General features: G+C 38.0%; 1 protein-coding gene and 1 pseudogene across 5 annotated transcripts in view; both read right to left on the bottom strand.

Annotated features, from left to right (window-relative positions):
* LOC102490250 (lebercilin-like protein) overlaps positions 1-11,987 on the bottom strand; it is a 44,036-nt gene that overhangs the window by 5,034 nt on the left and 27,015 nt on the right. For 4 of the 5 annotated variants that reach the window (XM_006158159.3, XM_006158156.3, XM_027775573.1 and 1 more), the window contains 3 exons: positions 10,539-11,053; positions 7,757-7,894; positions 4,258-4,372 (listed from right to left, as the gene is read on the bottom strand). In XM_006158159.3, the coding sequence (XP_006158221.1) occupies positions 4,346-4,372; positions 7,757-7,894; positions 10,539-11,053 (680 nt within the window). In that variant the 3' untranslated portion in view covers positions 4,258-4,345. Of the gene's footprint in view, positions 1-4,257; positions 4,373-7,756; positions 7,895-10,538; positions 11,054-11,987 lie in introns of those variants that run through there. The other variant, XM_027775575.1, reaches the window with a different exon arrangement.
* LOC114009617 (cyclin-G1 pseudogene) lies at positions 1,405-3,903 on the bottom strand (annotated as a pseudogene).

Here is an 11,987-nt window from a genome sequence, read left to right on the forward strand (position 1 = left end):
TTTGTTTGTTGGCTTTTTATTTGCCAGAGGAGGCGCTTGGGGGGGGGGAGGAGGGAGGGAGGGAGGGAGGGAGAGAAGGAGAGAAAAGGGTAGGGGGGAGAGAGAGAGAGAGAGACAGACAGACAGAGGGAAAAGGAGAAAGCACCCCACAATGTAGCATGATCATGCCTCCATTTTTCCAGCCCATGGACATTTTGGGCTCACAAGTACATGTGATAGCTCTTTAACCACCAGATGCCAGTTCCTGCCTGAGGTGCTTTGTTTTTTAAATATCATCATAAACTCTAAAATTCATTTGATAAGTTTCAATCCAGGACGTTATATTTATTGATCCTCAAATTGCCTTGTCTTTGGCTGGTAAGAACCTATTCTAGATGGACTCTGGTTCCTTTCAATATTCCCTCATGGTCCCTCATGTTTCTGAAAAGCTCCCTTGCTTTGGTGTAACAGTACGCCCCATGCTCATCTAGCATACATCATGCACCAGACCTAGGATGCTTCAAAGGAGCCTCAGTTCTTTTTAGTGGGATATAGAATTTGAAGGCCATAATCTGAGTTGGTTAGGCCAGAAATACATATTTATTTTTAAAGATAAAATATGTCATAAATTCATTCTTTCATTTCAGATAAAAATCAGGACTATGGTATTTCTAGATGTCTTTTCTTCATCCCCTCTGTGACATCAGCACAACTCAGCATGGGCTTCATCCTCAGACACATCATGGCCTCAAAATAATGATAACAACACTAGCATCAGCAATACTACCACTGAAACTTTTCTTTTTAGATTTTTGCCATAGTTCATGTGTGTTTGCCAGAGAGAGACAGAGAGAAATAAAAAGAGGGAAAGTGAGAAATTCCCCTTAAGGTGGATGGTCATGTCACAATCCTTACTCCTCCACTATCCTCTCAGGATTGTGGACATACATATATATGCACCCAGCGTGTTTTTCAAGCCACTGGGTCTGGATCTTCAACTGTGCAGTAGGCCATGTGGGATCCAATGCCTTAACCACCATGCCACATGCTAGCCTTCTGCTGAAGCTTTTTAAAGACTTTTTTGTGGAGTTATTTTTATTCATAAAGTGTACCTCACTAGTCATATGCAATGAGATGATGTGTTAAGTCTCGGAATGATTTCTCTCTGTGATATTACGCCACCAGTGGAGTGCACAGTTGGGTTCATTTTTTTCCATTTTATTTTGGAGTTTTTGGATATAGCTTTAAACTTTTTTTTTTTTTTTTGCATTTCAATAACTTTATTGAAAGGTATTTCTTTACCAAAACATAATGATGGTTTGTTAGGTTATCTCTACCAACTCAAAATTAACATTGATGTATTCAAAATATTGAAATATATCAACCTTTTGGGAAAATAAAAGTTATCCATAAAACAAGGTTTATAAAAGTTAAGATATATTGTGTTTCTTCGGTTTATTTTTCAGTGCTTGCTTATCAACAGCATACCAAAATTGGTTAGAGCCATTCTGGATGGCCTCAGGCTACACACTGTGCTGAGTAACTGTGTCAACACTGTAGATCACCTTACATTCACTGACTGACGTGGAGAATCCTGAACACAACTTCAGTGACTTCACAGCAGTGAAGATGCCTACTTACTTTTCTTAAACTTTTGTTTTGACATAGTAGGAACATTAATGAAAGTACATTCTTTTAAATAGAATTCTAAATGAGAAGGAATGGCAGTCCTTAGTAAAAACTTCTAAGTGTCAAATCTAGCCTCTACTTACTTTAACAGGATAAAGCAAGTTTTCAGAGTAATCATTTTCTTTGAAAACTAATATTCCTGATGGGATTAAATTGAGGCAGTAGATTCTGCATAAAAAAATTTATTATGAATACAAACATCACCTGTTTTCTACAAAAAATATTAAAATTAACTTAATGAATATGCCAAACTCATTAGGTCTGTACTTTTGCTTTATATAAAATGCCCTCAAATCTAAATATAATTCCCATGTAGCAATAAAGTCTGTATCTCTGAATTATCTATTACTTGCATTACTGATGCCAAGAAACCATCTACCATAACCCTTAATATGCCTTCAAAGTGCATTTGTGAAATGTTGGTATTGATGTAAACCTCCTAATTTAAAAGTTAATATTTAAATTAAGTAGGTTACCATTTTTGATACCACTTAAATACAACATATTGATCCAATATAGAAAATTAGATCGATGTCAGAAATGAAGATTCATAGTTTACTTTCCCAGGCTTGTTATTAGTGTTTCATAGCTTTAGCTTTGATTTGGATGCTTCACAGATGAATCCAAATGTACATATACTACCACTACAGCATTATTAATCAGGCAGCAGTTTTCCCAAGTCTGGGAATATTGTGCAAATCCAATTATGCTGTTTTGAGGCTTCATAGCTTAAATCTGTTACAACACTGGCATCCATAGGTCAAGGTTGAGGAGGAAAGCTTCAAAGAAGTTTTTTGTTACTGCATTAATCTACTTAAATCAAAAACAAAGAAACCCCACCTTACCAGAAATCTGCCTAAAAACTGTTAAAAGTGAACTGTTCATATCTAACACTCATAATCATACGTAGATGTGTTAAATGTTAACATTTGGTTTGAGGAGAAAAAGATGAATCACTGTGAGTTAAGAAATGTATATGGCAAGAATGTATATTATATATGCAGTGACCAGATTTACATATTTAAATGAATATACCTATTTTTCTGTAGTCCAACTGTTACAGAAATGATATGTAACTACAGTGCTGATGTCTCAGTTTCCAGATAGTTGCTAACAATTTCCAGACACTCAGTGTAGAAACCATCTGACATATCTTACTTTTGCTTTAAGTATAATATCCAGGTTTGTGTTCATTTGGCTTGTAAGTCTCAAATTAGTTCATGTATGGTTCAAACTTTTGGTCCTGTTATCCTCCTCAGGCTTGTGCAACTTTAAATGAGGCAGAGTTTGGGTCTGGCTTTGATTTGGATGCTTAGCAAGATGATGTACAATAAAAAAATACTATTTTAGAGGTACTTTTAATGTTCAGGCTATTAAGGAGGATGCTGTTTTCTAAGCTGATGATTTACTGACATGGCTAACATACTTATCAGAGATCGGATAAGTCCTTACTCAGGGTGTTGCTGTAGCTTACATATGTTGGGTTAGAAAAGTAATGAGGTATTTTTCTTCTATTTTTTTACGTAAAAATGTGTCATAGACTTTTCTGACAACCCCTAGTAAATGTCTTCAAATACTGACCCACTAGACCAGTGAAGTCATTTTCCCCTTTGCTACTACAACTCCATTTTGTTTATTTTGAAGATAATATTCTAATCTCTCAATTGTAAAAGAAAATTACAGCATTGGAAAAATTTTTCTTCATGGAGAATAACAATGAATCATATTTACATATTTAAGGAACCATTTCAAGAATTGTTGGGAGGTAAGTTATTCTGTAGTAACTATGCTTCAGTTGCTGTACAGTATGCCCAGAAACTATCCATTTCAACTTCTGAACATTTGGTTTGAAATAGTTGTTTGATGAATATTCATTTAGACACTTGGATACAAGTTCTTGCCAGAAGGTCAACTCTCTTCCATTTATCTTGGAATATTTCTGAAAACATTCTGTTCTTTGTGTTAACTCCACACACTTCTGTGCTTGGATCTCCAATGCAATGATAAACAATGCCGACACAGAAGGCTTTGCTTTAGAAAATGTGATCCTGCAGTGACATGCCTTAAGTTGAGCTTCTAGTTTTTCAAAATTAAGGCTACTTCTCCTTTAAAGTCCGGGCAAGTTCTCTTGAGTGAATAAGAGAGTTGCAGAAACTGGAAAGCAGTAGTAGCTTCGACTTTCCAATATATCTTCTCCAGTACAATCGTCTCCCTTTTCATCCAAACCTCAAACAGTGAACCTATGTTGACTAATTAGGATCAAGTCAGTTGCCAATGGGACATTCCTCTCATCCTCTATTGAGTTTACAGCCAAATAGAAGCAACTCAGTCCAACACACCCAAAGTGCTTGGGCTGTACCTTCATTTTAGACAGGAATTTGTCCAATAAACTCACAATTAGAGAAAATGTCTCTGTGTCAAAGTCAAAGAACTGAGTTATACTAAGAAGAGCTTTTACTTCAAAGTCCCTTACCCTTGCACGGACTCATTCTGAGGCCATTATTGTGTGCAGACTCAGTAATTCTCAAGCCACAGACCTTTGGTTGACATCTCAACTCTTGTTACAACTGGGCATTCAGCTGGTGTAGTAGTTTCTGAGAGTCACCTGTTGTCAGTACCTCTATCGTCTTGATAGTGACTGCAGCTCCTCAGTGGTAATCACCCCTCCTGGGCCTGTTCACCCCATGATATCAGAACCAGAAGCCTGTAAGGTGAGGGGACTCAGGTAAGAAGGGACTGGCCTGGGGAGGGTGAGCTGTTCTGGCGGGAGGTCTCCATAGCGCCACCTAGATGACACTGCCCTAACCAGGGGTCAGTTCAGAACCAAAAGGGGCTTTTAAACATTTTTTACATTTAATTCTGTTTCATGATTATGCAAAATATTCACATAGTTCCAAAGTCAAATCTGCTGAATACCTCCCTACTCTACCCTTCCATTTCCATAGTTACTTACTGTTTTTTAAATTTTTTTTTTTTTGGAGCAGTTTTTGCTATAGGGCGCGTGCGCTTGCCAGACAGACAGAGAGAGACAGAGAGATAGAAAGCGAGAAATCACCTCCCAGGGGGGATGGCCACGCCGCAATCCCTTCTCCTCCATTCTCCTCTCAGGATCTTAGGCATGCATGCACAAGAGCCCGGTGTGAGTTTAAGCCACTGTGTCCGGGACTTGCACTACGGTCGACTATGTGGGAGTCCAGTGACATAGCCATTACGCTAACTGCTGGTCCCTGTTTTTTAATTTTTAAAGTTATTTTTATTTAATATTTTAAACTTTGACCAGAGAGAGAGAAGGCCTCCAGGTCCAAGACTTGAACCAAGATTGGCCATGTGGGAGGTCCAGCACCTTAACCAACATACCATCTTCTGTTGTTTTGCTTTTCTTTTTAAAGTATAAGTTAATATGAGGATATATTTGCACTGCCTACTTTTTCTGAAATGGCAGCACACTATACACAATATTTTGTCTTCTTTTTTTCACTTACCAATGTACGCTGCAGATGATTCCATAGTGTACAAAAAGTATGCATAACTATCCATTGTGCAGAAATACATTTACTTTTCTTTTTGAAAATAAATGTGTATCAGGCTGGCTCCATGACTGGTGGTTAAGACAGTTAGATCCCACCTGGCCAACCCTGCAGTTCAAATCCTGGACTTGGTGGCTTGAAAAACACACTGGGTATGTGTGTGTGTGTGTGAGTGCTCAAAATCCCCATGGAATGGAGAGATGGAGGAGAAGAGTTTGTGATGTGACCATTTCCCAGGTGGGGATGCAAGGTGCTTTCTCTCTCTCTCACTCTGTCTTGCTCTGACTAACACATATGCCATCTGGGAAGATTAAAAAAAAATTCAGGACCAGCAGATGGTGTAATGGTTATGTTGCTTGACTCTTACACAGTTGACCATGGTTTGAGTACGGGAACCAGCGACTTAAAACTCATGCTGAGTGCATAAGCGTGTGTGCCCAAAACCCCAAAAGGAGAATGAAGGAGAGGGGACTGAGGCATGGCCATCATGGGGTGGGGGGGTGATTTCTCATTTTCTGATTTTCTTGCCCTTTATGCCCACAAACACTTAAGAAAAAAAAAAAAAAAAAAAAAAAAAAAAGATTTTACTATATATATAATTTTATATCTTTCTTTCCATTAAGCACTTTTCTTGTCAAAAATAGGCTTTTAATGGCTACATACTATATATGCTCATGTCTGCATGAAGAAGCACAAAATTCATTTTGAATTCCCTGATGATATCTCTGTGTGTCTTGATTAGTAAATCTTGGAAATTCTTCTGTCAGATTTCTTTTCTTTTCTTTTTTTCTTTTTTTGGAGAGGTTTTTGCTATAGGGCGCATGCGCTCGCCAGACAGACAGAGAGAGACACAGAGACAGAAAGTGGGAAATCCCCCTGCAGGGGAGATGGTCACGCTCCAATACCTTCTCCTCCATTCTCCTCTCGGGATCTTGGGCACGCACGCACATGCACCCCACGTGAGTTTTAAGCCACCGGGTCCGGGACTCGAACCGTGGTCGACTTCGTGGGAATCCAGTGACATAGCCATTATGCTAACTGTTGGTCCCCAGATTTCTAGGCTGGTTGCTATAACAATGCCCATTTTCTGACACATTCTCTTTGAAGTTTCCTGAAACTCCAGAGAAAAAGGAATAGAACTCTCTTTCCTAGATAATTTAGTTCTCCCCCTTCTCCCCTTCTCTCTCTCCTTCCCTCGCTTCTGAGTAATGGCAAGGCTCCTGGGAAATCTAAATTTCTGATTTGTTCTATAAAAGTTAAAGATCCTGATCCTAAAGAATCAAATGTAAGATTTATTAATAGTTGAAGCTTGAAATAATTTATTTCTTATGTCTTATCTAGATTTTCCAAGTTATTAGACATTTCAAATCTTTAAGAAAAAAAGATAGCAAAAGTCTGAAAAAACTAGAATTTAAAACATTCTTTTTTTTTTTTTTCTAGGTCTTTGCTCTAGGGTAATGTGCTCCCTGGAGTGAGACAGGGACAATGAGAGGGAAAGTGAGAAATCACCGCCCCCCCCAGGAGGGATGGTCATGTTGCAATCCCTTCTCCAATTCTCCTCCTGGGATTGTGGGCATGCAAACTCATGTGCCCATTGTGATTTTCAAGCTGCTGGGTCTGGGGCTTGAACTGTGGTCAACCATGTGGGAGTAGAGTACCTTAACTACCATGCTATCTGCTGGCCCCTAAAATTTCTTATTTTTAAAAGCAGTGTACACAGTTTAAAAGATAGTTTTGCAAACATCTTTACAAATGAGATTTTATACTAAATTATGGGCCATTACTATTTACTTTAAATATTACAATACTACAAAGTAATTTAAAAATGTCAAACTTATTTGTGTTACATTAAAAGGTTAACAAAATAGGGGCCAGTAGGTGGCATGGTTGAGGCACTGCACTCCCACATGGCCAACCATGGTTTGAGTCCCAGACCTGGCAGCTTACTTCCTCACTTTCCCTCTCCCTTTCTCTGGGAAGCCTATGTGCCCTCTAGCAAATTTAAAACTAATAATGATAAGGGGGCAGCAGTTAGTGTAATGGTTATGTCCCTGAACTCCCATGTAGTCGATCACGGTTAGAGTCCCAGACCCAGTGGCTTAAACTCACACTGTGTGTGCATGCCCAAGATCCTGAGAAGAGAATGGAGGAGAAGGGATTGTGGCGTGGCCATGATTTCTCGCTTTCTCTCTCTCTGCCTCTCTCTGTCTTTCTGGCAAGTGCACGTGCCCTATAGCAAAAACCTCTAAAAAAAAATAAATTTAAAAAAAGGTTAACAAAATAAACCAACATTAATATGATTAAATAAAAATGATTAAAGAAATCTTATTGATGAATAGAATGGAGCTTTAATTTCTCTAATTACAGCACATAGTTACCAGGCTGTTAACTCATTCTAATAATTGCAGTCCTCTATCTGTTCATGTGACTGTAGGAAGAAACTTAATATGAGAGAAATTTTTACAAAGTTAAATAACATAAAGGTACAGTAGGTATAAATAGCGCTATTTTGAGAAAAAGAATTTCACAATTTTTTCTCACATTTTCTTTAAAAAAAATACCTTGAGTTTTTGTTGAAGGCGTTTTACTTCCACTTGCAGAGTCTTTGTAGCTGCTTGAGCTGCCAAAGTCTTCCGATTTTCAATAGCCAACTGCCGACCAAAGGCTCTATTGTTCAACCTCAGCTGTTTTTCCAAGCTCTGAAAACAGGATATATCTCAACTATTCTGTAACCAACTTGGTATTATTAAACACTTCAATTATTATAGAACTAATTGCATTTAGGAGAAGTGCAAAATTTCAATATAGTTTTAGTGAATAGCTTGCCTAGAGGACATATGCTAGAATTAACATTATACAACAACAACAAAAAGACAAGAAAACCCTCAGATCCCAGCTTTAAAGAATAAATATTATACTTGTGTATTCTTTTTTTTGTTTTTTTTTAGAGGTTTTTGCTATAGGGCGCATGCACTTGCCGGACAGAGACAGAGAGACAGAAAGCAAGAAATCACCCCCCAGGGGGGATGGCCACGCCGCAATCCCTTCTCCTCCATTCTCCTCTCGGGATCTTGGGCACGCACACACACTTGCCCAGCGTGAGTTTAAGCCACTGGGTCCGGGACTCGAACTGTGGTCGACTACGTGGGAGTCCAGCGACATAGCCATTACGCTAACTGCTGGTCCCAATACTTGTGTATTTCAAGTCCAGTGTTTTTTACATACTCTGGAATTTAATAAAATTTTATTAAACAGATCCTGAAGATCAATAAATATAATCAAGGTCATACTTTAAAAAAAATCTTGGGTCAGCCAGTGGTGTGGTGGTTATAGTGGTTGGATCCCACATGGCCACATGCACTTTTGGAATCCAGACCTACTAGCAGCTTGAAAAACATGCTAGGTGCCTCTGCATGTGTGCCCCAAATCTCTAGGGAATGGAGGAAAAGGGATTGCAGCAACATTGTCATCTCTGCTAGGGGATGCTTTCTCACTTTCTCTTTTTCTGTCTCTCTGGTGAGCACAACATGCTCCCTATAGCAAATTAAAAATAATAAGGGGCCAGCAGGTGGCATAGTGGTTAAGGCACTGGATTTCCACATGGTCAACTGAGGTTCAAGTCCTGGACCTGGTGGCTTGAAACTCATGTTGGGTGCATGTGGCTACATGTCCAAATGGAGAATGGAGAAGAGATTATGGCATGGCCATTCTCCCTAGGGGGAATTTCTCTCTTTCACTGTCTCTCTGGCAAATGCATACACCCTATAGCAAAAATCTCTCTTAAAAAAGTAATAATAAAATAAAACAGAATCTAAACAGTTCTGCTCAAATGAGCTATTCTACTACCTTTGCACAGGGTGCTCTTTCACCCTTCCAGGCCTCTATCCAAAAAGGGTGTTCAGCAGCAGTGCAGACCATCACAGGCAGTGACAAAGATTTCCAGGTAACAGACTGAAAGTTAAAGCTGGGGTTCAGACCACCACATCCACATCAGTAGAGTACAAGGCACTTGATAGTCAGTACATACTAGATAGTGCAAAACGATCTGGTAACCTGCTCTCTGCAATGAGAGCTTGCTTACTGGAGAACGACCTGACTTGGCCAAAAGGACTTTTATTTTTTAAACATGAAGTGGGGTCTTCTATGTTTTAACATTAATACTTTCCCATTAGAGAAAAGTGGAAAACATGGGAAGCTAAAAGGATTGATAAATTCCATTTCCTAGAATGTTAATGTTAAAAAAAAAATCCCCTAAAAACTCCACATTTTGGACTATATATTTCTGCCACCATATGCCCTATGACCAACTGAAATTTCCCATACTATCAAGTGCTTTTAAAAGCCAAGAAAATAGTTAATTAGCTCTTGGATATGTTTTGGATTTTATCTGTGGCTATAAAAACAGGAGTTAAAAACTTACATGTAAGTGAGATAAATACATTTAATTTGTACACATCTGCTAAGATGGATACAACATTACCTAAATGGCCAAATGATATATCTTTGGTATACAATAGTGAAACACGAGGTTGTACATTATTTTCTGTAGCTCACATATCCATTTTATGTGAAAAAAATCTCTTTGAAAATAGATAATTTTATCAATTAAAGAAACAACTAAGGAAAAAAAGATGAACTCGATAGTTACTTACTTCAACATCACAGAAATTACTAGCCTCTCATCAAGTATAAAGAAATTAAACAGTAAACTAATCCCATTCATGTTCATGTCCATAGAGACCAAATCTAATACAAAACACACAGGAGAGTCCTCCATATGACCAGTGCCTTCTCCCGAATCATTCCTTGTAATTCCAAGGTTTTTGACAGCCAAGTGCTTGTGCTGTTGAGGCAAATCAGTCCACTCACCTCTTAATTATTTTAATGCCTTTTCCTTCCCTATTCTAAGAAGCATTATCAGGAAACAATTATTTCTAAAAAACAAATGTCTATGTGGTAAATGATTGGCCAGACTGATGAGAGAGACTACAAGGGGCTCGAACAGATAAACTGTTTAGATTTTAGGAGAGTAACTTCCAGTAAACAGTTTATAGGATTGATTTCACAGAGGTTTCACTCAACACAAGGCAAACTTTCAGCACCCCCAACACTGGCAACCTTGCTGTCGTAGAGTGGTTACTTCCAGATGAATCAGCCTAGCCACAAAATGAACTCTTGCTCACTACAAAGAATAAACACTTCCAGGTTTGGGCATTTTCTGTTTTTCCTTCATACCTTCCCTCCTCCTCCACGGTCCATTAGACTACATAATTTTTCAGTAATGCAGACTGTTCTGCTGTGTTAGAGAGAAGCAAATATGATTAATGGCTCTGAAATACAGACCTGTATTTTTTTGTCATTTGCCTCCATTTTTGTAGTAAGAATGGACAATCTATTAGTGAGGTCTTCTCTTTCTGCAAGATTTTTATCTTCAGAAAGTTTCTGCAGTGCGTGCAAGGCGTCTCTAGTCTTCAGTAACTCACTGTCGGTTTCTCTGAGTTTCCTGGATACAGTTCGTTCCTTCTCTTGGGATTTCCTAAGTAGCTGCCTTAAACTTTTTACTTCATTCTGATGTTTAACTATAATTTGAGGTAGATTATTTTGTGAATTCTCATATTTTCCTATAGCTTTCAAATGTCTAAACTGAAGCTGTTTCAAAAATTGATTTTCTATGATGATGGCTTCCAATTTACGATATATGTCAGCTAATTCATTTTTTAGTTCTTTAATCTTATGGAGCCTTGCTGAGAGTATTCGGTGAGCCATAGCATCTCTTCTTTGGGTGACCATGTTGATTTGGGCATTAAAAAATGATGCATTCCAGGTGTGCTTTTTTTCAACTGTGATGTCCTTCTGGCCTGTGTAAGCAGATAGTCCAGTTTATTACTAGAAATATGTGGATAATTCAATTTATTATTAGTAATATATACATATATATATGCAAATATACACATATGTATAATCCTCCAGAACACCCCAAGCACACATACACATCTACAGACATGTGTGTAACTAGAAGTGGAAAAAATGTCAGTCATGGCTTTAGTCTAGGTACTTTATATACAGATCTCACTTAATAAAATTCTTTAAGGTCAGATGTAGTATATTTTGTAGCTGAAGAATTTAAATAATTTGTTCAAAGTTACATGGCCATGACTGGTTTGAAAACCAGGTCTGGGGCTGGCAGGTGGCATGGTGGTTAAGGGTGCTGGACTCTCACATGGCCGACCACGGTTCAAGTCTCAGACCTGGTGGCTTGCTTTCTCACTTCCTCTCTCTCTCTCTCTGTCTCTCTCTGATCAAACTGAATAAAAAAATAATAACGATAATAATAAATAAAGTTAAATAAAATACTTAAAAAAATAAAAAAATAATAATAAAAAAGAAAACCAGGTCTTTCTTGATTTCAAAGTGTATACCTAGATTTCAATGATAAAAGCTGTTCTAAAACCACAATAATAGCTAACATTGACTTAGTGCTTATTATATGTCAGACATCACACTGAAGTTTAATATGTTATCTGATGTGATCCATTCAATGGTAGATGATTAGAGTGCAATGTGAGAGCCCAGTGGGAAGATCTTGTATATTCATAATGATACTTAAGCCATTACACTGCTCAGAGTAGGTATGTTATGAACAGTCTGTCTCTCACTAAATCCAACACAACCTATTTTTCTTTGTTACTTTAGTTGAGCACTAAATGAAGTTGCTGGTATGTGTTCAGGGGTCCATTTTTTTTTTTTTAAAGATGTTTTTGCCTTAGGGTGTGTGTGCTTGCCAGGGAAAGA

This window comes from Tupaia chinensis, unplaced genomic scaffold (assembly GCF_000334495.1).
Source record: "Tupaia chinensis unplaced genomic scaffold, TupChi_1.0 Scaffold000574_1, whole genome shotgun sequence".
NCBI lineage: Eukaryota > Metazoa > Chordata > Mammalia > Scandentia > Tupaiidae > Tupaia > Tupaia belangeri.